Source organism: Ursus arctos, unplaced genomic scaffold, assembly GCF_023065955.2.
Source record: "Ursus arctos isolate Adak ecotype North America unplaced genomic scaffold, UrsArc2.0 scaffold_32, whole genome shotgun sequence".
Taxonomy (NCBI): domain Eukaryota; kingdom Metazoa; phylum Chordata; class Mammalia; order Carnivora; family Ursidae; genus Ursus; species Ursus arctos.
In genome coordinates this window covers 23,241,856-23,265,094 of record NW_026623008.1, presented here as the reverse complement: position 1 = coordinate 23,265,094, position 23,239 = coordinate 23,241,856, and the positions used below count along the sequence as shown (strand labels likewise).

The following is a 23,239-nucleotide window of genomic DNA, read 5'->3' as shown; positions in this document are numbered from 1 at the left end:
TTGATTCTGAACCTGTGGCAGGATGTATCATTTTTATTTTCAGTTGAAGATGTTTAAGCTCAGAGAGGTGAGGCAACTTGCCCAAGGGCACACAGCAAGACTCCGGTGGAACTGGGAATCAAATCTGCCACTGTCTGGCTCTTAAAGCTACGTCCCTCCCACTGGCCCACATGACCTTGCAGCATGCTTGGCTGCCTGGTGGGGAGAAGAAAACAGGACTGGACAGGTCAGCAGGGGCCAGCGCATGCCAGGCTCCGAGGTTTACACTGGTAGCAGTGGGGAGCCACTGAAAGTTCCTTAGGTGGGGGAGTGTGTGAGTGGTTTCAGCTGGGCTCCCAGAGGATCACTTCAGAGGCTCCCGACGAGAATCAGGCTCACGGATGGAGAGTGGATGTGCAAAGGAACAATTAGAAGGTGGTGTGAAAACAGGATAACAGTAGCAAGTGTGAGGGGCTTTGGGGTGAGCAGGTGGGGGCGGAAATGACTTGAGGTCCCACAGGAATTAAGAAAGGCATCCCTGAGGAGCTCCAAGTTGGACTGCATTTTGCTAGAGCCAGCGCTGTGCAGGAGAAAGAGTGTGGCCTCCGGAGGAGTCAGGCGGGCCTGGGTTCGAATGCCACTCAGCCTCTCTCCAGTGTGCGACCTCAGAGCCTCGGTCCTCATTAGTAACACGGGAGAACCCATCCTCGTGAGGAGGAGACGAGGCGAGGTAGGGTGCACGGTGGCTGGCAAGTAGGGGTTGTGTAGTATATATTACCTTATTCAAAACAAAACAGAGCACTGAAGAGGTCATCAGGGGTTGAGCAGGGAAGTGGGGACCAGGCAGCAGGCCTGGCCCGCCTAGCGCGGGCTCCCAGGTGAGAAAGCCGAAAGATTGCCGGACTGTGAGCATCCAAGCCCCGGGTCCTCCAAGCTCGTGCTGCTCCCTGGATGAGACACTCAGGAGTTCTGGGGGCGCTCACACCCCAGGACCCCTTCTCATCCTGTTGGCTCAGCTGCCTCTTAGACTCCCCTGGGGGTGGGCCCCAAGCCAGCTGGGGCCCACACGTGCTCTGCTGAATAAACGCGGTTTCAGTGGGTGACTCCTCGGGTCTCACCTGTGTCCCCCCTCCTCAGGTAGACCTGCCTTTCCCCTGTGGGGGACATGAATTCCTGGCTTCCCTTCTGAGGGAAGTGGGGTGGGGGTGGAAGGGAGGGCAGTCAGTGTAGGCCCTGTGGCCTTGGGCTTGTCCCCTCCCCTCTCTGGTCCAGCCCAGGAGGCCAGAAGAAGGATTCAAGAGCTGGGCCTGGGACACATTCTGATTTTCAAATCAGGGGGGTTCTAGAAACCACTGACGTCACCTCTGGTTCTATCACGGGGCTGGAAAGCAAAGAGTTGGTGCACTGTTTGTAGAGGCTGTGGAGACCACAGGAAGCAGTGGGAGTCCACGGCGAGCAGGTCAGACGGCTCTCCCAACAGGTCCGCGTTTGCTGGCCATCCTGGATGCCAGGCTGGCGGGTGGGGGTTGCCACAGACACAGTGATGTCAAGACGCCAAAGTGGGAGCTGGATGAGGGAGTTCTCAGCTGGATTTGTGATAGGTCGGGGAGTATCTGTAGAATGTTTACTAGGACATGGGTGTCAGGATGGGGCTGATCTAGGTGGAGGACTGTTGGGTGGAGCTGATACTCAAGATTTACAAGGGACCATTACCACTGACCCATGTGGGGTGGGGTTGGGGGGAAGCTAGGAGGGACATGTTCGTTGGTGTTTATTGGTATGCCTCTGGGCCGGATCCGGGGCCAGGGTTCACTGCGCTCAGGGAGATGGCTTCCACAGCCTTCCTTCAAAAGGCCCATGGGCGTGGGGAAGTTCAGACGGTCGGTCGGAAGGTGGAATCCTCTCTGGTGACAGGGCGCACAGAGGAGGGGACAGCCAACTCTGCCTGGGGAGTGGGGGATGAGGAAGACTTCACAAATGAGAAGTCATGTGAGGTGGATTTTGAAAATCAGGTAGGAGTTTTCGAGGTGAAAAAGGTAGGAAACAAGCAGGTAAAGATTTGAGAAGAAATGGTGGTCCAATTTTGGACGGACTGAATTTGAGGGCTGCTCATCAGGAGACCTGTTCAGAAGGCAGGAGGCTACACAGGAGCGAAGCCCAGCGTGGGGGTGCTGCGGATAATGTCTCGGGAGCAGCCATTCAGAGGGGCTAAATTAAACCTTGGGAGGGGGTGTGGGGGGTGCGGTGGAAACCCGACAAAGCGTGGCTGCCTGATGTGGGAAGTAGCAGGAAGACAGAGCAGTCAAGGAGACTGGGGCTGAGGAGCCAGACAGGTAGGAGGAAACCAGGAGAGTTGGGGAGGGGAGTGTTTCAAGGCAGGAAGAGTCAATGGGGCCCCATGCTGCCGAGGGGTCAAGCGGGATGAAGCGGCAAGCGTCCATAGGCTTAGCAATAAGGAGGACGCTGATGACTTTGTCAAGAACAGTTTCAGCAGAAAGATGTGGTCAGAAGCCAGACTGCAGTGGATTACCAGGCGAGGTGACATTTGAGCCAGGATGTGAGTGGCAGGTGAGAAACTAGAGTGCCAGCTGTGGAACCCTTATTGATGGAGAGGAGGAGCGGGGGGGGGGGGCAGTAGCTGGAGGAGGAAGGAGGGTCGAAGGAGGGCTCCCCCCCAGAATGGAGGTCCATTCTTGGGCTGCCGTGAGAAGACCGTGCTGACCAAATGCTGAGCCAGAGGGTAATGAATGGAGCCCTCCTGGAGGGTGGGCGGGGAGATGCGGGACCAGGCCAGGGTGGGACGGGGGTGGGGGGTGGGAGGCTGGCCTTTGTAAGAGGGATGGCAGGGGATTCGGGAGTTGGAGGGGTGGGGCAAGAAGTCGGGGGCAAGTGTTGGTGGGGGAGCTCCTATGTCACAGCGTCTGCTTTCTCTGTAAAGAAGCTCCTTGCAGACAGTGAGGGGGCAGAGATGAGCTGAAGGAGAGAGGTCAAGGTCTGGCACAGCGAAGGTGGAGAATGGGGAAGGCGGGGAGCCAGGGAGTGCTGCTGAGAAGCCCCAGGCGCCCAGCGGATATGCAGCCCTGAATCTGTCCTGGTGCCAGTTGGCACAGCTGTGGGTTTCTTCAGCAGCCTGGGGGTGGGCGTGGAGAAGGCGGCTTGTCACAAGGCTCCGGGGCTGGGGACTGGCTGAGCGGGTGTGGTGGAAGGGCTGGGTGAGGGGATTCAGGAGTGGGCAAGCATGGCGGGAGGCAGGGCCCAAAGTGAGGCCGGGAGGGGTCACAGACACTGTTTGAAGGGAGGAGGCCCGGCGGGGCTGAAGGGTGGCAAGCGGGGGTGCAGAAGAGGTGCAGGTTGTGAGGGGAGAGGGAGACGATAAAAATAAGCCAGATGGGTCCTGCCTTCTGAGCATTCACCACATGCCAAGCAGGGTGCTAAGGGCTTCATGGCCCCCTCTCAGGGAGTCCTCGTCAGCCCTCAAGGGAGGCGGTATTCCGAGTACTGTTCTACGGAGGTGAAAACAGAGTCAGAGAGGCAAAGACACTTGCCCAAGGTCACACAGCGGGTCAGTGTCCATGCCCCAGGTGGGATCCAGGGTTGTCTGACTCCAAAGCCATCCCGGGGGTCCAGGTTTCGGAGCTAGTGGAGAAGTTTTGGCGAGGATGTAGACTGAGTTCTGAGACTAGTGGCTGAGATGGAGGGAAGGACCCCGGAGTTGATGAGACCAGAAGCTGGGCTGAGTGGCACTTCAGGGCCCCCTGCCCAGTGGGTTTGCTCAAGGTGGCCCTCTTTACGCCGGGTGGGATAGAGCTCTCTCTCTCAGATGCAGAGCCTGGACTGGGCAGCAGGGGGCAGGAAGAGCATAGCCCTCTTGGGTTCCTTCAAATCCCGTGCCTGCTGGGTGCTGACCTGGCTTTCAGATACAGAAGAGGGCCTGGGGGTGGGGGCCAGCAGTGCCTTCTCGTGCGGAGCCAGCATGGGCTGAGTCCTGTCCCAAATGCTGTTCCCACCTGTCCAGCAGCCTTTACATGGGCTGGGTCTTTCCCCTCTGTGCTCGTGGCAGCCCCCATCTGTGCTGCCTGGCCTGTGGGAGAGGGCCCGGATGAGCTCACGTCTGAGCAGGAGGGGCCACCTTTGGAGAACAGGAGCTCCCAGCCCCTCCTCCAGCACTGGTGGTTTCCAAGGCCTAGACCAGACACACAAATCAGGGTGGTCAGCTGAGAGCCTGCTGAGGCTGGGGCCGAGGCGGCAGCGGCCTCGGGGAGCACCTGCTGTTCCCCCAGCCACAGGGGCAGTGGGGAGGAGGGTCTGCAAGGCTGTAGGCACCTGCCTCAGGCCCTTGGGTCTCAGACGAGCCACATTCTGACCTGCGGCCTTCAGGTCATAGTCCAGTGCCGCACACTCAGCCCCTGGCTTGGCATGAATCACGTCCCAGAGGCAGGCGGGGGGTGTGTGTGAGGGGGGTGGCCTGTTTGTCAGTCTGAGGAGTCAGTCCCGTGAGGGGAAAGAGCCTGGGCCTCAGGCTCACCCAGCCTGTGTGCTCTTGGACAGGTCACTTCCCCTCTCTGGTCCTCAGTGTCCTCATCTTTAAACAGAGACGATGGTCCCTGCCTCCCAGAGGAGGATTGGAGGAGCTAGGTATGGGTAGCACATGGCCCAGAAGCCTTCCAGAGCCCGCCGATGTGAGTGGCCACTCGTCTTCAGTCTCCCTCAGTCCAGCTGAGGCAAGCGGAGGAGAAGACGGTTGTAAGGCTGCGGGCGAGTCCTGGGCGGCCTTCTGAGCCTCAGTTTCCTTAGCTGTGAAATGGCGGTGGTGGGGCAGGGGCAAGGACCGGACGCTCGGTCAGCCTCGCCTGCAGTCGGTTCCAGGCCCTCAGGCTGAGGCGAGCAAGGCCGCCCTCCCTGTGCCACCGTGGCAGGACAGAGCTGGCCTTTGCTGAGCCCCTGCCACCACCTCCGTGTTCCAGGTGAGGAGCCGGAAGAGGAACCGAAGGTGAAAACCCAGTGGCCAAGGTCTGCAGATGAGCCTGGGCTCTACATGGCGCAGACAGGTAACTCGGGCCCGCCTCCCTTCCTCTGCGGCGGGGGCCCGACGATGTGGCGTCTGGTGGCATGTGTGCTTGGCGTGTGCCCGTCTGTGTCTGTGTCCTAGAGCTCAGTCACATCTCTGCCACGTGAGGCCTGTGGGCAGGGCTGGGCGGCCTCCTTAAGAGCCTGTCACTTGGGTCAGGGTAGGAGGATCCCTAGGAGGCCGAGTGCTCGGGAGGTGCCCCCTGCCGCCGACGCTGTCCCTCTCTCGTAGGCGACCCCGCGGCTGAGGAGTGGTCCCCATGGAGCGTGTGTTCTCTGACGTGTGGGCAGGGTCTGCAGGTGCGGACCCGCTCCTGCGTGTCCTCCCCCTATGGGACCCTGTGCAGCGGGCCCCTGCGGGAGACCCGGCCCTGCAACAATTCAGCCACCTGCCCAGGTACGCCCATCCTCCCGCCTGCTCTGCCTGCAGGGGTAGGTCCTGCCCGGGACTTGGGCGGGTTCATCTTCCAAAAATGGTGGGTTGCCTCCTTTTTTTTTTTACTCGGCAAACTTGACTGTCCCGCACACCGTGCCCAGCCCGCCCCACACAGGGCACTGGGAACACAGAGGAATCAGACCAGGGCCCACACCAGTGGGCTTGGTTCTGGGCCCGGCACTCCCCTGATGCCTGTGTCCTGGTAATCAAGACTCATCTTTTTACCCCCCATTGCCCTCTGTGTTCCTGATGCTCCGGCCATACCAGCGCCCCTTGCACTCCCCATCTCCCTGCATTGGCTTATTCTCATCCTATCCCCACCTTGGCTGTTCCAATTCAGCCCGTCCTTCAAGATCTAAAACAAATGCCACTTTTTTTTTTTTTAAATGAAACCTTGCTTGACCACCCCCCCTCCTCTGACTCCCCGTCCTAGTCCCCAGGGAGCCTCCTCAGTCCAGCATGGAGTATTGAGAATGTGCATGTGCCTGCCTGGGACAGGTGGTCCGTCACGGGGAGGTGGGGACTGCCTCAGCCAGTCCTGGTCCTTGTTCCCTGAGGAGTGCAGCAGTGCCTAGGCCATGGCCAGCTCCTGGCCATGGATTTAGAGTAGGGCTACCTGGGAAGGGGGTGTCAGCACCCAGGAGTGTGGCAAGAGCTTGCAGAAGGCTGGGGCAAAGCTGTGTTCCAGAGTGTGAGCTCTCTGTGTCAGTGTCCGTGTAGAGGTTCATGTCTCTTTGTGTGTCCATGCGCTTGGGGTTGGGAGGGGCACTACTCTTGCCCCAGGCCTGTCACGTTGGATTCTTGCTTTGGGTCCGGGCATCGGGAGGGCTGGGGTGGGGTAGGCTGGGGTGGAACTTCAGCCCTTTCCTGGGCTTTCCCGTGCCCCCAGGAGAGGAGGAGCCCCGGCTCCCCTCCTGGGTCGGTCCTAGTCTCCCTGCCCTGGTGTCCACAGGAGGGATCCTGTGTGAGTTGGGACTGTTAGCCCCAGGTCTTCCACATCCCCCCCAAAGGGCGGAGTCCTGGGGCCCAATGCAGAGCCAATGAGGAGCGGTCGCAGAGCTGCCGGAGCTCCTGATTGGTGGGCGGATGGGCAGTGGGCAGGGCCAAAGTGCCGCCCAGCCACCGGCCACGTGCTTCCTTGCAGTGCACGGCGTGTGGGAGGAGTGGGGGTCCTGGAGCCTGTGCTCCCGCAGCTGCGGGCGGGGGTCCCGGAGCCGGATGCGGACCTGCGTGCCCCCCCAGCACGGCGGCAAGGCCTGCGAGGGTCCCGAGCTGCAGACTAAGCTCTGCAGTATGGCTGCCTGCCCGGGTCAGTAGCGCCCGTGGGCTTCCAGGCGGGCGCTGCCCAGCCGGGTGGGGGTCGGGAGACCCAGGGGAGGCAGCCAGGTCCAGTGCCCTGTCCCTGGGGCCCATGAACTTGAACCAAGCATGGGGAGACTGGCAAAGTGTACCTGCCAGCGTGGGAGGTGATGTGGCGCGGCCCAGACTTGGCACACTCTAACCCTGTCAAAAGAAGGCCGCCCCTTCCCCTAAGTCCCGGGATACCCTTCCTGTTCGTTGCCCTTCGGTGCTCATGGCCAGCCCGGCTGTGAAGGGACACAGATCTGGGCTTAAGAGTAGACAAAGTTCCAAAGCTGTCCCTGGGGCCCATTTCCCTAACCAAAAGAGAGCAAGTGCCGCCTTGGTGCTGAGCGCAGAGGTATCCTGTGCTCCTGGAGCTGGTGACAGGCAGGCAGGGCCAGGCCCAGGCACCACCTGCCAACTGCAGCCCCCCTTCATCCACCCCTGTCCCGTGGGTCTGGCCCGGTTCAAGTCTGAATGCCTAGCAGGCTTTGCCATCTCCCTTCCCCCACTGGTCCCCACACCCTTTGCTCAACGGCCACCCCTGCTTGTGTCTCCCCATGCAGTGGAAGGCCAGTGGCTAGAATGGGGTCCCTGGGGCCCGTGTTCCACATCCTGTGCCAACGGGACCCAGCAGCGCAGCCGGAAGTGCAGTGTGGCGGGCCCAGCCTGGGCCACGTGTACGGGGGCCCTCACGGACACCCGCGAGTGCAGCAACCTCGAGTGCCCGGGTGAGTGCTGGGTGCAAGGGTGGCAGGTGGCAGTCCCACCCCCGGGGGGCACCTGGGGCCACTCACGCCCCCCTTCTCCTGCAGCCGCAGATGGCAAGTGGGGGCCGTGGAACGCGTGGAGCCTGTGCTCCAAGACGTGTGACACGGGCTGGCAGCGCCGATTCCGCATGTGCCAGGCCACGGGCGCGCAGGGCTACCCCTGCGAGGGCACTGGAGAGGAGGTGAAGCCTTGCAGTGAGAAGAGATGTCCAGGTATCGGCCGCAGGACGCCGGGGGGTCGAGGGACAAGCCTGTGGGCCTAGCTGAGCCCTTCCACTGTCCCCACAGCCTTCCACGAGATGTGCAGGGATGAGTACGTGATGCTGATGACGTGGAAGAAGGCGGCTGCGGGCGAGATCATCTACAACAAGTGCCCCCCCAACGCCTCAGGTGAGGGGGGTGGCTCTCCCCGAAGCCCCACCCCCGCCCTTCCTGCTCACTCCTTTCTGGCCCCCCCCACCTGTTTGAGCCTCCATGCTCAGGTGTGGGGTGAAGTGGGTAGGAGTCCGGCCCCCACACCCAACCCCGCGTCCCCTCCTGTCTCCCTGCAGGGTCTGCCAGCCGCCGCTGTCTCCTCAGTGCCCAGGGCGTGGCCTACTGGGGTCTGCCCAGCTTCGCCCGCTGCATCTCCCACGAGTACCGCTACCTGTACCTGTCGGTGAGGGTGCCCCGCCGGGCTGGAGCGGCCCAGGATCTGTCCCAGGCTCGGCAAGGGGGTGGAGGGACCTTGCTTCCTGCTCTTGCCCGTGTGCCCTGGCATACATATGCCATGCCCACTTCTGCCTGGCAGTGACTCTCCTTGCCCAGCACACTCCTACTCATACCTCCAGGCCTGACTCTCCAGTGTCTTCCCTTATTCCTGGCACCTCCTGTGCTCCTCCGGTCCCCCGAGCCTCCCAGTCATGAGGTGTCACGAATGCTCTTCAGAATGTCTGTGTCCCCTTAGACTGGGAGCTCCTTAAAGGCAGAGACAAAATTGGATTTATTTTTGGGTCCGCAGTGCCCAGCCCAGGGCCTGCCGGGGGGTGAAGAATGTCGGCAGCGAACGTGGCCTGTGTGTCCTGCGTGTCTGACTGTATTTGGTGCTTGCGTTTGCACGCGGAGCTCGTGTTTGAAAGACAGTGATAGTGAGGGTGCCTTACGCTTCCGAGTGCGCATGACCCCTCTGGGCTGGGGAGGCGCCTTGTCCCTGTGCCGGGCCTGTCATCTTTTATGTGCACATCTGAGCGCCTCCCTTCTCCAGCTGTTTCTATTTTGGTCTTTTTCAAGTATCTTTAGGTCTTTTTCTTGGACTCTGTCTCCTATGAGCCCCTCTGAGCAGCTCTCTCTGACCTTTTCCCCCTCTCTCCCCCTCTTGGATGCAAGCAGTGGGTGGAGTGGAGCAGGATGGGCCAGCGGCCGGTCCCAGTTCCTGACCGCATGGTAACAGCAGCCCGCCTGTCCCCTGCAGCTTCGGGAGCACCTGGCCAAGGGGCAGCGCATGCTGGCAGGGGAGGGCATGTCACAAGTGGTACGCAGCCTGCAGGAGCTGCTCGCCCGGCGCACTTACTACAGTGGGGACCTACTCTTCTCTGTGGACATTCTGAGGAATGTCACTGACACCTTCAAGAGGGCCACCTATGTGCCCTCGGCTGACGACGTGCAGGTACCGCCCTGCCCCACCAGAAGGAAGGAGGGCCCCCTAGACTGAAGCGGGAGGTTGGGCTCCCTGTGGCAGAGTCTGGGGGGGTGACGTGTGATTGTTGGGGGGAAGCCACGGTCCCTGGGGCTGGGATCTCCTGACACCCGTGGCTCTTGCCCGCAGCGCTTCTTCCAGGTGGTGAGCTTCATGGTGGATGCAGAGAACAAGGAAAAGTGGGATGATGCTCAGCAGGTGAGGGGCTGGGCTTCCAGGCCTTTTCCCCCAGGACCCACCCCTGCCTCGGACCCTAATCTGTTGTCTGTCTCCAGGTATCCCCTGGCTCTGTGCACCTGCTGCGTGTCGTGGAGGACTTCATTCACCTGGTGGGCGATGCCCTCAAGGCCTTCCAGAGCTCTCTGATTGTCACAGACAACCTGGGTACCAGGAGGCAGGCTAGGGGGCGGGGACTGGAGAGGGCAGAACCCAGGCCGCTGTGGGGGGAGGGATGGTATCTGACGGCTCTTCCTCTTTTTCCTCTCTCCCTCATTTCATCCCTTCCTTGTATCTCTGTCCCTCTCTTCTCCCCTCCCACACCGCGGGTGGTTTCTCTGTGCGCGTGTCCCCCACCCGTGTGTTTGCACCAACCTCGGTGTCTGCCTCTCCCCTTTCTGTTTCTTCCCCTGTGACTCTCCTGCTGCCTCTGTCCCTCCGTGTCTGGTGCGGGTTGCAGTGATCAGCATTCAGCGCGAACCGGTCTCCGCCGTGTCCAGCGACATCACGTTCCCCATGCGTGGCCGCAGGGGCATGAAGGACTGGGTGCGGCACTCGGAGGACCGCCTCTTCCTACCCAAGGAGGTGCTCAGCCTCTCCTCCCCAGGGAAGCCCGCTGCCTCTGGCCCAGTGGGCAGCCCTGGCAGGGGGAGGGGCCCAGGAACCGTGCCCCCTGGCCCCGGCCACTCCCACCAGCGCCTCCTGCCGGCAGACCCCGAGGAGTCGTCGTCCTACTTTGTGATCGGTGCTGTGCTCTACCGCACACTCGGCCTCATCCTGCCACCCCCCAGGTGAGTCCCCGGGGAAGAGTGGAGGGGCCACCTGGGGAAGAGGACTGAGCTTATGCTGACCGCGGGGAGTTCCCTCTGCAGCCTCCTGGACCTTGGGCACTATTGCCTGGCTAGGGACACAGGTGCTTCTCAGATGTCTGTGCAGCTTCCAGAGGCTTCCCCGGGACCAGGGCTGTGGGACTGAGCTCTAGACCTCTCCTGAAGTCCCGGGCCCCACTGAACTAGTCTAGGCCATTCCCAGGCCATGGCTCCCTGGTAGCCCCCTGCCCCTTATCCAGAGCACCTTCGGGTTCTTGCCGCTGGCAGGAGCTGACCTCAGTACCTGTCCCCCAGACCCCCGCTGGCCGTCACATCCAGGGTGATGACAGTGACTGTGCGGCCCCCTACCCAGCCACCAGCTGAGCCCCTTATCACCGTGGAGCTCTCCTACATCATCAACGTGAGTGGGGGCCCAGACGGTCACCCCGGGGATACCCCATCGTGGGCAGCCAAAGGCCTATCCGATAGCGGGCCGAACCTCCGGCCTGTGTGGGGCCTGCCGCGGCAGGATGGGTGGTAGTCCAGGGTGGTGAGCTCCCCACCCCACGCTGCACTCGTGACCTCTGCTCCCCAGGGCACCACGGATCCCCACTGCGCCAGCTGGGACTACTCCAGAGCGTGAGTTGGGCAGGGGCTCTGTGTGTGGGGTGCAGCACTAGCACTTCTCTGTCGGGCGGCTATCTCACCTGGAGGGCGAGTGGGTTCCTTGGGGCTGTCCTCAGCCTGAGGGGTCCAGGGCACATCCTGGGGCTCCCAGCCACTGGCCTCTTGGATGTGGCCTTACCCTGGATTTCCGCCAGCACCGGGGGTGGGGCCACGGAGCTGGGCTGGGTATCACTGCACCTCTCTCCTGACTCCAGAGACGCCAGCTCGGGGGACTGGGACACTGAGAGCTGCCAGACGCTGGAGACGCAGGCAGCCCACACTCGCTGCCAGTGCCAGCACCTGTCCACCTTTGCCGTGCTGGCCCAGCCGCCCAAGGACCTGGTGAGCGGGAGGGAGGTGCCTGGGCTCGGTGGGCGGGGCCTCTCCCCGGTTGCCAGGAGCCATCTGTGGCGGTGTCTGCGGGGACCTGGGTGACCCCGCGCGGGCATCTGAGCAGGTGCCCTCGGGGGACTGCATACAGAAGTCCGTGCCGCCAGGAGGGTGCTCACAGGGACGACGTGTGCCTAGGGACGTGTGCTGGTGGGCAATGGCATGTGTGTACACACACGTGCGTGTCTGGTTGTGTGTAGTGAAGTGCGGGCAGCCAAGCGTAAACGCACGTCCATGTGTGTGACTCTGTCTGCCCTGTGCACACGTGGATACGACGGCGAGTGTGAGGAAGGTGTAGGTGCCGGTCGGGGCTAGACAGGAAGTGGGGAGGGGGAGGGCACCCCTGCAGGCGCCTGGCCCAGTGACCGGTGAACCGCCTGCTCACCCTCCTAGACCCTGGAGATGGCAGGCTCCCCCTCGGTCCCCCTCGTGATTGGCTGCGCCGTGTCCTGCATGGCGCTGCTCACCCTCCTTGCCATCTACGCCGCCTTCTGGAGGTAGGTGGGACGCCGGGCAGGGTGCAGCGGGAGGTGGCCAGCCGGCCTCGCTTGGGCGGGGCGGCTAGCTCCTCCTTCCCTGCCCACCGTGCCCTCTCAGGTTCATAAAATCCGAGCGCTCCATCATCTTGTTGAACTTCTGCCTGTCCATCCTGGCATCCAACATCCTGATCCTCGTGGGCCAGTCACGGGTGCTGAGCAAGGCAGGTGCAGGGCACGGGCGCCAGGGTGAGAGTGGAGCGGAAGGGCTGAGGGCGGAGAGTGTTGCCGGAGACGGTGCGCGTGTGTCTGCACGGATGTGCCCACATGGCGGCTGTCTGTATACACCCGGGCCCTGTGTTGGGGGAGGGTAGGAGTGGGAAGGAGCGTGTGTGAGTGGACGTGAGGCCATCGGAGAGGGGTGTGTGTACTCGAGTGGTGGATGTGTGCGGCTGGGAACATGTGTGTGAGCTGAGCTGGCATGCCCATGCGTCAGGCGGGTTTCATCTGTGGAGCCCGAGCCGGGCCTCTTCGTGCCACGTGCCTGTGGATGACCTCGGCTGGCCGTCCCGCCCTCTGCCCCCTCGGCCCGCGCTGTGAAGGCCACGCGTGGCACAGCCGCTCCCGTCTGTCCCCCTCCCCGCCAGCCATGTCTGTGTGGGGGTGGCCTGCCTGCCCGCCTGCCTCCCGGATGCGGGGTGCTGTGTGCGTGTCACCAGGCCCGTGTCGTGCTGTGTGTGGGTGCAGAAAGGCGGGGGTGCCTGACAGGGCTCTGTGGGGGGCGGAGCTCGGGTGGGCGGCCGGCGGCGCCCAGCGTGGGGTGTGGGAAGCCTGGCGCCGTCCACCTCCGTGGCTGCTCAGGGCCACTCCCTCCCTCCTTCTCCCCGCAGGGTGTGTGCACCATGATTGCCGCCTTCTTGCACTTCTTCTTCCTCTCCTCCTTCTGCTGGGTGCTCACGGAGGCCTGGCAGTCCTACCTGGCTGTCATCGGACGGATGCGTACCCGCCTGGTTCGCAAGCGCTTCCTGTGCCTGGGCTGGGGTGAGCAGGGCCCGTGCTGGCCTCTGTGGCTGGGCCGTGGGGGCAGGAGCAGCAGGACAGGGTCAGCTTTGGCCCTGGCCCCGCTCTCTGGGCCCCGGGGTCACCCGCGCTGGGGCTGGGAGGATGAGACAGCTCGGAGAGCCCACAGCCGTCTCACTGTGCCCCCCTCCCCACTCCTCCAGGTCTGCCGGCCCTTGTGGTGGCTGTGTCTGTTGGCTTTACCCGCACCAAAGGATATGGTACATCCAGCTAGTACGTGGGCCTCCCGTGGTGGGCAGCAGGGGGTTAGTGGACCTGTTTGGGCATCACACTGGGCATGGGGTCTTCTCAGACTGCGGTCCTGGCCCATGCCTGCCGTGCTGTGGGCCAATTCTTCCCTGTCTCTGAGCCTCTGTTTCCCTAACTGTAAAAGGATGTGCTGGGATTGGGGGTGATCTCTAAGAACCACTTAGCTCAGGGATCAACCTTGTTCGATACCCATGGTGGGCTCAGGGCTGGGTCTTTGTTAGAGGGGAAACTGAGGCTCAGCCGGAGTCCAAGGCTCACTGTCACCCAGCTGGAGGCTCTGCCCCATCAGCAGCCCAGGGGGCACTGAGTGGTGGTATCTGATGCCCCCCCCTTTTCCCTCCACCCCAGCTGCTGGCTCTCCCTGGAGGGCGGCCTGCTCTATGCCTTTGTGGGCCCTGCAGCTGTCATTGTCCTGGTATGTGCCCCTTTAGCATCCTGGGAAGGGTGTGGCCGTAGGGGCTCTACCTTCTCCCTGCACTCCAGCTCTTGGGGGAGTTTCCCTGCCAGGGGAAACATGGGGGTTTCCCTGCCAGGAGGGCACCTGGTGATCCTGTCTCCCCCCCTCACTGGACCCCCAGGTGAATATGCTCATTGGGATAATCGTCTTCAACAAGCTCATGGCACGTGATGGCATCTCGGACAAGTCCAAGAAGCAGAGGGCCGGGTAAGGGGGCTGTGACTTGGCCTTGTGAGAAATGATGCAGGGAGGGAGGGCCGGGACTCTTGGAGACTCAGGGCTTGCCGATGCCACCAGGGCTCCCTGGCCTTGGTGCATCAAGGGTGCAGGCAAGGTGGGCACCTGGAGTGCTCCGCTGAAGCCCCTCGCCCACCCTAACCCACCTCTTTCTCTCTCGTCTGCCCTCCCCCTCCCACCCCACTCGGGGCTCATGCTGCCCCGTCTCCTCCCGCTTCCCATGTGTCTCCCCCCTTCTCCCATGTCTGTGCCGCCCCCGAGGTCGGAGCGGTGCCCCTGGGCCAGCCTGCTCCTCCCCTGCTCAGCGTGTGGAGCGGTCCCCAGCCCCCTGCTCAGCTCAGCCTCGGCCAGGAACGCCATGTTAGTTGTGCCCCCCGGGGGGGTGGGGGTGGGGGCGGGCGGGGGCAAAAGAATGGGGGGCAGTTCCCACGGTTGGGGGGAGGAGGGATATCAGCCCAGTGCCCTGGAAAGCTTGCCCTGCCCTGCCAACTGCCACACACTCTCAAGGGCTTGGCATTGACGTGGCAAAGGGCAATGGGGAGTGAATGTCTGTGCCTCTTGGAAAATGCTGGGTTCCTGTGCCCACCCCTTGCTCCCACCCCTGCCCCCACTCCCAGCTTATGTTTTATCCAGGCACAGCTGCAGAGCCCTCCTCATACCCCCCCAACCTACAGAGGCTTTTAGAATCTTAGGCCCTTAGAATTTTTGAGCTCATAGAACCTTGGAATGATAGAATCTTAGAATAAGACAATCAGAAGCTAAGAATGTTAGGATGAGTGAATCCTAGTCTTATCACTTGTCCTAGAATCTGAGAGTTAGAATGTTAGAGGTATTGAATCTCACAATCAGTTGGGGGGACAGAGACCCTTAGAGATGGAGAACTATTTCACCAACATACCCCCTGGAAGCCGAGGATCCTAAAATCAGAGCCACGTTAAGAGCAGAAGGAGTGAATGAACGAATCCCCAGGGGCCTTGGGCCCAACCTCCCACCCAGGGCCAGAAATCCATCGGAGCCTCCCTGACCAGTGGGGCTCCAGCTTTATCTTGCACACCTCCGGGGTCGGGGAAGCTCACTGCTTCTGGAGGCAGCCGGCACTGTCTCTGGGAAGCTGCGCAGGGGAGAAAGCTCCCTCTCGCCTGGGCTGCTGTCTGCCTCCCTGACCCAGTGTCTCAGAACTAGCAGTTAAAAGCCTGGGCTTTGGAGGTGGCCGGGCTGGGTCTGCATCCCAGCTCTGTCTCTCTCTCCCAGTTGGGCGCACTCCAGTTTCCTCATCGGTAAATTGGGATAATGATCCCCATGCCTGTTTACTGGAGTTGTTTTGGTCACAGTGTGAACTAATGTATGTAAATTGTTCAGTGTAGGGCCTGGCAGAAGACTGGTGGCTAATCAGTGGTAGCTCTTATGACTGTGATTAGGCCCTTTCTGAGTCTTGGCTGCGCCCCCAGGGGCTGTGGAGACCACTGTGCCCGCCCCCCTGCCCTCCCCCCTCCACTAGGCTGAATAGCCCCGAACTTCTCTTCCTAGGACAGGTCTTGGCCCCCTGCCCGTCTCTCTGCCTTGTCCAGAGCTGTTCCCACCCCTGCCTGACTCTCCTACCGGGGTGCTCATGAGGCAGAGTAGGCTGGGCGTGGCACCTGGCCCAGTAGGGCAAGCCTGCCCTGCTGTGCCCACGTGGGCCCTAGCTGGTAAGGGCGGGCTGGCTCTGGGGCCTGGAAGCCAGGGCCCATCTGCCCCTTCCCTTGGCCGTCCCTGCTCAAGGAGGTGGGGGATGTGTGGGTTCGGTTATGACCCCGGCTTTTCCGGCCAGCCCCAGCTACGCTCTTTCTGCCCAGGGCTCTGAGCGGGCCCCCCTGGGAGCTTGGCACCGCCTCCTTGGGGACCTGAGAGGGGGAAGAGGCTCTGCTGCACTGGGCCTGACCCCATGCCCAAAGATGTGTGCGCTCACGTCCTCCATGCTCTCTGACCATTGGATCTTTGTTTGTGTCGGCCTGCCCGTCTCATGCTCTCTCCCCGTGTTTGCTGCTTTCCTGTCCGGCCCCCTCCCGCCTCTCCTGGAATCTCTGGGGGTGCAGCCCAGGCCTGTGATTCCATGCAGAATGGGGCTGGAACTCACAGCACCTACATCTGCCTCCCTCCCCGTCTTCTCTCCCACCGGCTCTTTCTACCTTCTCTGTCTCCGTCCCCTGACGCTGCCTCGGGCTCAGTCCCAGGTGTCTGTCCCTCCCACCTCTCCTGGTCCCTGCTCTGGCCCCGCTGCCGCCCTTCTCCGCTCTCTGTCTCTGTTCTCTGTCTCTCTGCCTTCAGCTCCTCGGCCTCTGTCTGCTTGGGGACATTGCTGAGGTCTTGGATTCGGAGCCCTGCCAGTCTTGGGCAGCTTAAGGGCCCCAGGCCGAACAGAGGCCTGGACTCAGCACCCCACCCCCACCCCCGTCCTGTCCCCTGGAGTGTCACCCTGATGCACCCTCTGCTGCCGTCCTCAGGGCCTCGCTCTGGAGCTCCTGCGTGGTGCTGCCCCTGCTGGCGCTCACCTGGATGTCGGCCGTCCTGGCCATGACAGACCGGCGCTCCGTCCTCTTCCAGGCGCTCTTCGCTGTCTTCAACTCGGCGCAGGGCTTTGTCATCACTGCGGTGCACTGCTTCCTGCGCCGAGAGGTGGGGCTGGGCTTCTCCCGCCCCCTCCCATCCACTTCACCTGTGCCGACGGGGAGGAGCCAATCCCTAACCGGGCCCCCAGCTGGGTTTGGAAGCTGGTGGCATGGGGCAGCCTTGGCCTTGGCCTTCGGACCTCCTAGGGCGCCTTCTCCCCTCTGACCTTCCCCCTACACCGGATGCACTTCTTTCCTTCCACACCCACCTGGGTGTCTGGGGTGGGAGGCACAGCTCGCTGTGGCCAGGGGCCCTGTGGTGGCCTCAGGCCCAGCAGGCACCCGCTGCCCCCAGGTCCAGGACGTGGTGAAGTGCCAGATGGGCGTGTGCCGGGCGGATGAGAGTGAAGACTCCCCTGACTCCTGTAAGAACGGGCAGCTGCAGATCCTGGTGAGTGAGGAGGCCACGGCGGGGTGCGGGTGGGCTCTGAGTATGCCCCCCCTAGTCCTCCTGCCCCAGGTTCGTCTTCGCATCCATGGAGGGGGTGAGAGACAGGGAGGGGACAGAGATCGGGTTTGATTCAGGCCCAGTCACTGACAGCTTGGTGGCATCGGGCCAGTCTTTTCCCCTTTCAGTTTTCCCACCTGTCGGCCGAGGCTGGACAAGACCCTGTCAGGGGCCCCTCTGGGCTCCGTCAGGCAGTGTGCCGAGGGCAGCCCCTCTGGGTGGCTGGGGAGAGGCCTGAACTCCCTCCCCCCACCCTGATACATGGACCCTCTCTCTGCCCATCTGCTCTGTTCCTCTCTGCCTATAGTCAGACTTTGAAAAGGATGTGGATCTGGCTTGTCAGACAGGTGAGTCCGTCCAAGAGCTGAGAATGGCCCCCAGGGGTGGACGAGAAGGGAGGGAGGGCCTGCAGCCCCACCACAGGAGGCCCTGTGAACAGTCCGGTTGTGGGGTTTAGCTGTAGAGTCAGAGAGCCCTAAGTTGAGTCAAAGCTGTGAACACCACTTACTGTGTGACTTTGGGCAAACGGCTGACTTCTCTGAGCCTTAAATGAGTTAGGGGACATTTGCCTAGCAGGGTGCTTGATGTATAGTGGCTGTCACGTTATTATATCATTTCCATGATTCTTACCAGAATGTGTTTCCAGTTCTGGCTCCTGGGGAGGAGCTGCCGGGGGTGGGGGGTGGGACAGGGAAGAGCAAGGCCGTTTTCACAGCCTTGGGGCTGTGGGGGTCAGAGGTCAGGACCTGCACCGGGAGCTGACCTATGGGAGCTGGGCCTTGGCTTCATCCCTTGCCCTGCCTTGCTGTGGGCCTCTGGGTCGGTCTGACCCCTCTTCTTAACCCATCTCGTGTGTGAGAAAGTACCCACCACCTAGCCGTCTCTCCAGGACTCAGTTTCCTCTCCTTGGACTCAGTCCGAGCTCAGGGGCTTGGTACCTACCCAGCCCGGGCAGGGGCATCAGGGACTCCTCCTCCTGAGGACTTACCTCTCTCCCACTCCTGCCCTCAGTTCTGTTCAAGGAGGTCAACACTTGCAACCCATCTACCATCACGGGCACACTGTCCCGCCTGTCCCTCGACGAGGACGAGGAGCCCAAGTCCTGCCTCGTGGGTCCCGAGGGCGGCCTCAGCTTCTCGCCGCTGCCCGGGAATATCCTGGTGCCCATGGCGGCCTCACCAGGGCTGGGGGAGCCACCGCCCCCACAGGAGGCCAACCCCGTGTATATGTGCGGGGAAGGCGGCCTGCGGCAGCTGGACCTCACATGGCTGCGGCCGGAGCCGGGCTCTGAGGGGGACTACATGGTGCTGCCCCGGCGGACTCTGAGCCTGCAGCCCGGCAGCGGGGGCGGCGCTGGTGAAGATCCCCCAAGGGCCCGGCCCGAGGGCACCCCTCGGCGGGCTGCCAAGACACTGGCCCATCCGGAAGGCTACCCCAGCTTCCTGTCTGTGGACCACTCAGGCCTGGGGCTGGGCCCTGCCTATGGGTCTCTACAGAACCCCTACGGGATGACCTTCCAGCCGCCACCGCCGACGCCCAGTGCCCGCCAAGTCTCTGAGCCAGGGGAACGCAGCCGGACCATGCCCCGCACTGTGCCAGGCTCCGCCATGAAGCTGGGCTCCCTGGAGGTGAGGGGCTGTAGGGCACGGGGTGGGGGTGGGAGGCCTGCCTGCGTGCACCCAAGACTATGTCTGAGTCACAGGCCACAGCAGGGAGGGACAGCCAGCAGCGCCCCCAGAGCGGCCCCTTTGGCCGACGTGGCTGGGAGTGTGTACTCCATGCCTCTCTTCTCGGTTTGCGCTCCCCCCAATACCAGGGAATCCTGGCTTCTCTGAACTCAGATGGGCTGGGGCTCCGAGCGCGGAGGGCACACTTTTTGGGCCTTCGCACTTGCTTCAGTGCCTTCTTTGGGGTGACCGGTTAAGACGGGTCTTCCTTGGAGGGGCCTGGTGTCGTGATGTTAGGGAAGTCGTACCAGGGGCTGGGAGCCTAGGTCTCTGAGTCTGGCAGGTGTGGGCTTGGATCTGGGCGCTACTGATCAGCTGTGAGATCCCGAGAGTCGTCTCGCTCTGAGCCTCCGTCTCCTCGTTGGTGAAGAGGGCAGCCTCTTTGTAGAGTTGTTCCGAGGACTAATTGAGAGGTATAAAACGTTTGTCTCGGTGTGGAGCAGGTAGAAAGTGCCAGATAATTGGAAACGGATGCTGTTAACATCCCTGACATCAGCCTCAGGCACTGCCCCTAGGCCTCTGGCCCTTGACCCTCTCTTCCTGAGAAAACATGAGCCCCTGTGTCTCACTGCCTGTGTGTTTTCTGTGGATGCCCCACCTTCCCTCCGGCCTCCTCAGGGAATTACTGGGAACAAGCAGGTGACAAGCGGGGAGCCACTGTAGAACTCTAGAACATTCTAGAACTCTGGGAGGGATGATGGAAACGCGGGCAAGGACAGGGGCAGGAGTCACAGCTCAGACACCGTTGGCTGCTCATGTTTGGCCTCCGACACCTCTCCCCATCCTCCGCACAAAGGAAATTAAGTTAGCAGCTAGAGGTTTGCAAGTTTAGTTTCTCTCCCAAAAATGTTTTTTGAACATTTGGCGCCCGCTCCTGCTGCAGATGGCAGGAACAGGAAGGCGTAACAAAGGCAAAATACACCAGCGCCGGGGAGGAGCGCGTTCGGCGTCAACGGCAGGTTTTGTTCTGTGGACACCTGCCCAGGGTTGGGCCACGGAGGAGGGGCCAGTTTTGGGCTCTTTGTGTGGGAGGTAGCACTAAATGTGGCGGTGTCTTGAGGGGTCAAGGATGACGTCCAGGATTCTGGTGCAGGCAACTGCCGTGGAGTGGAGGCGGAGGAGCGGGTTTGGGGCGGGGAACTCGGAGTTTTTTTAGTTGGGCACAGCTGTGTACGTGGTGCCTGTGGGCATTGGGACAGGAGGAGATGTCCCGCTGCTTCCAGAAAGAGAGATGTGGCCAGAACAGGGAGGGCACACACATGTGCGTGGTCAAGGGCAGGAGAGCGCCTAGGGCCAAGCGTGGAGAGCCTCATGCTGGGGAAGCCAGGGATGGTGGGGAAGGGGCAGGCGGGGAGGTGGGAGGAGCAGGAGAGAGTGGTGTCATGGAGGCCAGTGGTGATGACCACATCTGCTGGGCCCGGGACTCAGGAGATCTTAGCTGGTGGTCTTAGCATCATCCCTGAGGGCCTTGGGGCAAGTCCCTTCCCCTCCCTGGACCTCAGTTTCCCCAGTGTAACCTGGGACGGTTGACCTTGGTCTCATGAGCGCTCCTGGTGCCAACATTCTAAGGCCTCCTCCTTGAGCGGCACTGGACGCTGCTTAAGTCAATGGGGCCTTGAATGTGCTCTTGGGCCAGCAAGGGCCTGGACGGGCGCAGAGGCCAGGGAGGCAAGACCTGGTTTGTCAGCAAGGCAGGGTCAAAGGAAGGACTGAACACCCGAGTCCTTGTGTTTGCATGGCAAGTGGAAGCTTCCAAGGAGAGGGGCGCCTGTGGCTGCCAGAGGATGGGGCAGGATGGGGTGGAGGGGTAGAGTCCGGGGCACAGGGGAAGGAGTGTCTGCTCTGGGATCCCATGTGGGATTCCGTGTCTCTGTGCCCCTCGGCTTAGGTTGTGTGTCTGTGGTGTGTCTGTGTGTGCGTGCTCCCCGTGAGTGTCTGCCGGCAGGTTTGGGCACGTGTGGGCCTTGCAGGAGCAGCGGAGTGTGGGCCGGGGCTGGAGCCATAGCCCTGTGGCGGGGTCGTGCCTCAACCCCTCAGCCCCTAGGCCGCTGCCCTGTCCCTCCAACCCCGAGGGCTGCCCTTAAGGATTCCTGGCTTCTGGGCCCTGGGCTGGCAGGGAGGTGCGAGGGCAGAGGTTGGGTAACAGGGTTGCGGTCTCTAAAGCCCCCATGTGCTAAGAAACTTTCTTCTCCTTCACTGTTTCCTCGGTGCTCCCTCCCAGCGAAAGAAGTTACGATATTCAGACTTGGACTTTGAGGTAAGTGGTATATGTGTGTGCCTGTGTGTATGTGTGTGTATGCGTGTGTGTGTGTGTGTGTGTGTGTTGGGGGGGCATCTGTCTGTGGTGTCTGTCCCCAGAGGGTCCACTCCTCACATGAGCCAAAGCCCCATAGCGGAGCCTGACCCAAGGACCCCGAGCCTGTGGCTTCCGTGGGGTTTTCCCACCATCCCCCCCCAACCCGAGCCCCAGCCCAGAGCTTGGAAGCCGAGGGAGAGCCAGGCCTTGTGCTGGAGGGCCAACAGCAGGCCAGATGCGGGGAGCCAGGGTGTGAGGGGGGGCGGGGGGGGCTCACCGTGCCGCCGGATGCCGTCCCCCCCCTCTGACCCCCTGCGGCTCCCAGAAGGTGATGCACACCCGGAAGCGGCACTCGGAACTCTACCACGAGCTCAACCAGAAATTCCACACTTTCGACCGCTACCGCAGCCAGTCCACAGCCAAGGTGAGGGCTCCTCCCGAGTTTTTTCTGCCCAAAGCTCAGGGCCCAACTCGCCACAGGGCCCCCCAGGGTCGGAGCCTGACCCATGGCCCCCGTTGCAGAGGGAGAAGCGGTGGAGTGTGTCCTCGGGTGGGACAGCCGAACGGAGCGTGTCTGGCGTAAGTCCCCCCTCCGCAGGCTGGGTCAGGGTCAGGTGGGATCTGAGCGGCTGCTTCCCTCCCAGCCCTCCTCCCCTTCCTGGGCCACCTCAGCCCACCTCACCAAGGGCTTACCCATGGCATAAGTGACAGTTCTGGGACTGCCTGGGAATGGGGGGCATTGCCAGGGGCTCTGGCAGGACCTTGGGAAGGTGGGCACACAGAAGACAACGACCCCAGGGGCCTCTCAGAGCGCAGGGCTCGGGAACCCAACTCTGGAGCCGGGCGGATCTGGGTTTGAACTCTATTCAGGCCCCTGGGTGCTGGGTAACTTTGGGCTTCTCTGGCCCTCTCTGGGCCTCCTCAGCTTGTCCTGTACAACGAGCGAGAGGATATTGGCCCAGCTCCACGGGTCCTTCCCACTGCCTCCCACAGGAGAAGCCCAGCCCTGGGGAGCATCCCGGCTTGTCCCAACAGCGGAGACACCAGAGCTGGAGCACCTTCAAGTCTATGACGTTGGGCTCGCTGCCCCCCAAGCCCCGAGAACGGCTGGGCCTGCACCGAGCAGCCGCCTGGGAGCCCACAGAGCCACCCGATGGTGACTTCCAGACAGAGGTGTGAGTGCCACACCGGACTGCCCACTGCGTATAAATATATATATCTCTCTATTTTCACACTCCACTTTGGAACCACCCAGGAGCCGGCGCCCCCTCCCCTCTCCCGAGGGCTGGGCAGGGAGGCGCAGTGGACTCAGCCGGGCTGGGGGAGCCAGACACGGCATGGCCTGGGGGGCTAGAGCCCTTCCCCTGTTTCTCAGAGGCCCCCCCATCTTCACCCCAGCTGTCTGTCCCTGTCCCGGGCTGGGGAGGGGGGAGGGAAACTTTGTCGGGAATAAACTTCACTCTGTGGATTTTGCTGCTGAGCTGTTTGCTTCCCCCAGGTGAAGGCCCAGCCCTGGGACCCCAGCTTTATTCCCCTGTCTTCTCGGTTCACCTCACTGGGTCTCAGCAAACTGTATAATGGGGTCAAGCCCTCCCTGACTGGGAAGGGGCACCTGGGCTCTGACTCCATCTTACCCCTGACTCCCTGGGTGACCTTGGGCACATCCTGTCTCCCGTCAGGGCCTGGATGGGGTGCGAAGATTGGGAATGTGGGATGGGACCCCTTGCAGCTGGCCTTCTTCCTTGGCTATGATGGTCATGGCTGCTTTCACTGGGACTCAGAGGCCAGACGGCCTGGGCTGGAGCCAAGGCAGAGCTTAGGGACCTTGGTTTCTGTGGAATAGGGCTGGTAATAGTACCTACCTCGCAGGGTTGTTAAGAGGATGAGACATGTTAATATGCACAAAACGCTTAGCGAAGGCCTGGCACGGGAGACGCTTCTAAAGGCTTAGCTATTATCACTTGGCACTTGGTCCCATGCTATGCTCTGTGCTGGGAGCTTCGCACATACAGCCCCGGATCCCTCAGAATAACCTGGAAGGTTTTAGGTCTGTGGATGGGAAAACAAGGCCAGAATTGGGAAGTGACTTGCTCAAGGTCACTATCAGGGTCAGAGCTGGGATTTCAAGCCTAGGCTCGGCAGACAGTGGAGCCCGCCCTCCTTCATCTTTATCAGCCTCCCCCTGATAGGACAGGAAGCTGGGGCTCAGCTCCCTGGGACCCGACCTTCCTGGCTGTTGGGGAGCAGCAGGGGGAGCCTCGGGGTCCAGGGC

The 23,239-nt window shown here is 62.0% G+C and overlaps 1 protein-coding gene across 2 annotated transcripts in view; it reads left to right on the top strand.

Moving 5' to 3' along the window:
- Positions 1-22,414, top strand: part of ADGRB2 (adhesion G protein-coupled receptor B2) — a 29,445-nt gene extending 7,031 nt beyond the window's left edge. The window contains exons 2-29 of one of the 2 annotated variants that reach the window (XM_057305215.1): positions 4,944-5,027; positions 5,279-5,443; positions 6,627-6,791; positions 7,390-7,554; positions 7,639-7,806; positions 7,882-7,983; positions 8,145-8,251; positions 9,044-9,238; positions 9,398-9,466; positions 9,544-9,652; positions 9,945-10,275; positions 10,609-10,714; positions 10,889-10,932; positions 11,175-11,301; positions 11,743-11,846; positions 11,947-12,049; positions 12,716-12,866; positions 13,049-13,118; positions 13,503-13,569; positions 13,733-13,818; positions 16,332-16,503; positions 16,792-16,887; positions 17,252-17,291; positions 17,956-18,572; positions 20,893-20,928; positions 21,296-21,391; positions 21,490-21,546; positions 21,961-22,414. In XM_057305215.1, the coding sequence (XP_057161198.1) occupies positions 4,944-5,027; positions 5,279-5,443; positions 6,627-6,791; positions 7,390-7,554; positions 7,639-7,806; positions 7,882-7,983; positions 8,145-8,251; positions 9,044-9,238; positions 9,398-9,466; positions 9,544-9,652; positions 9,945-10,275; positions 10,609-10,714; positions 10,889-10,932; positions 11,175-11,301; positions 11,743-11,846; positions 11,947-12,049; positions 12,716-12,866; positions 13,049-13,118; positions 13,503-13,569; positions 13,733-13,818; positions 16,332-16,503; positions 16,792-16,887; positions 17,252-17,291; positions 17,956-18,572; positions 20,893-20,928; positions 21,296-21,391; positions 21,490-21,546; positions 21,961-22,146 (3,818 nt within the window). In that variant the 3' untranslated portion in view covers positions 22,147-22,414. Of the gene's footprint in view, positions 1-4,943; positions 5,028-5,278; positions 5,444-6,626; positions 6,792-7,389; positions 7,555-7,638; positions 7,807-7,881; positions 7,984-8,144; positions 8,252-9,043; positions 9,239-9,397; positions 9,467-9,543; positions 9,653-9,944; positions 10,276-10,608; positions 10,715-10,888; positions 10,933-11,174; positions 11,302-11,742; positions 11,847-11,946; positions 12,050-12,715; positions 12,867-13,048; positions 13,119-13,502; positions 13,570-13,732; positions 13,819-16,331; positions 16,504-16,791; positions 16,888-17,251; positions 17,292-17,955; positions 18,573-20,892; positions 20,929-21,292; positions 21,392-21,489; positions 21,547-21,960 lie in introns of both variants that reach the window. The other variant, XM_057305216.1, reaches the window with a different exon arrangement.
- Positions 22,415-23,239: the final 825 nt, after the last annotated feature.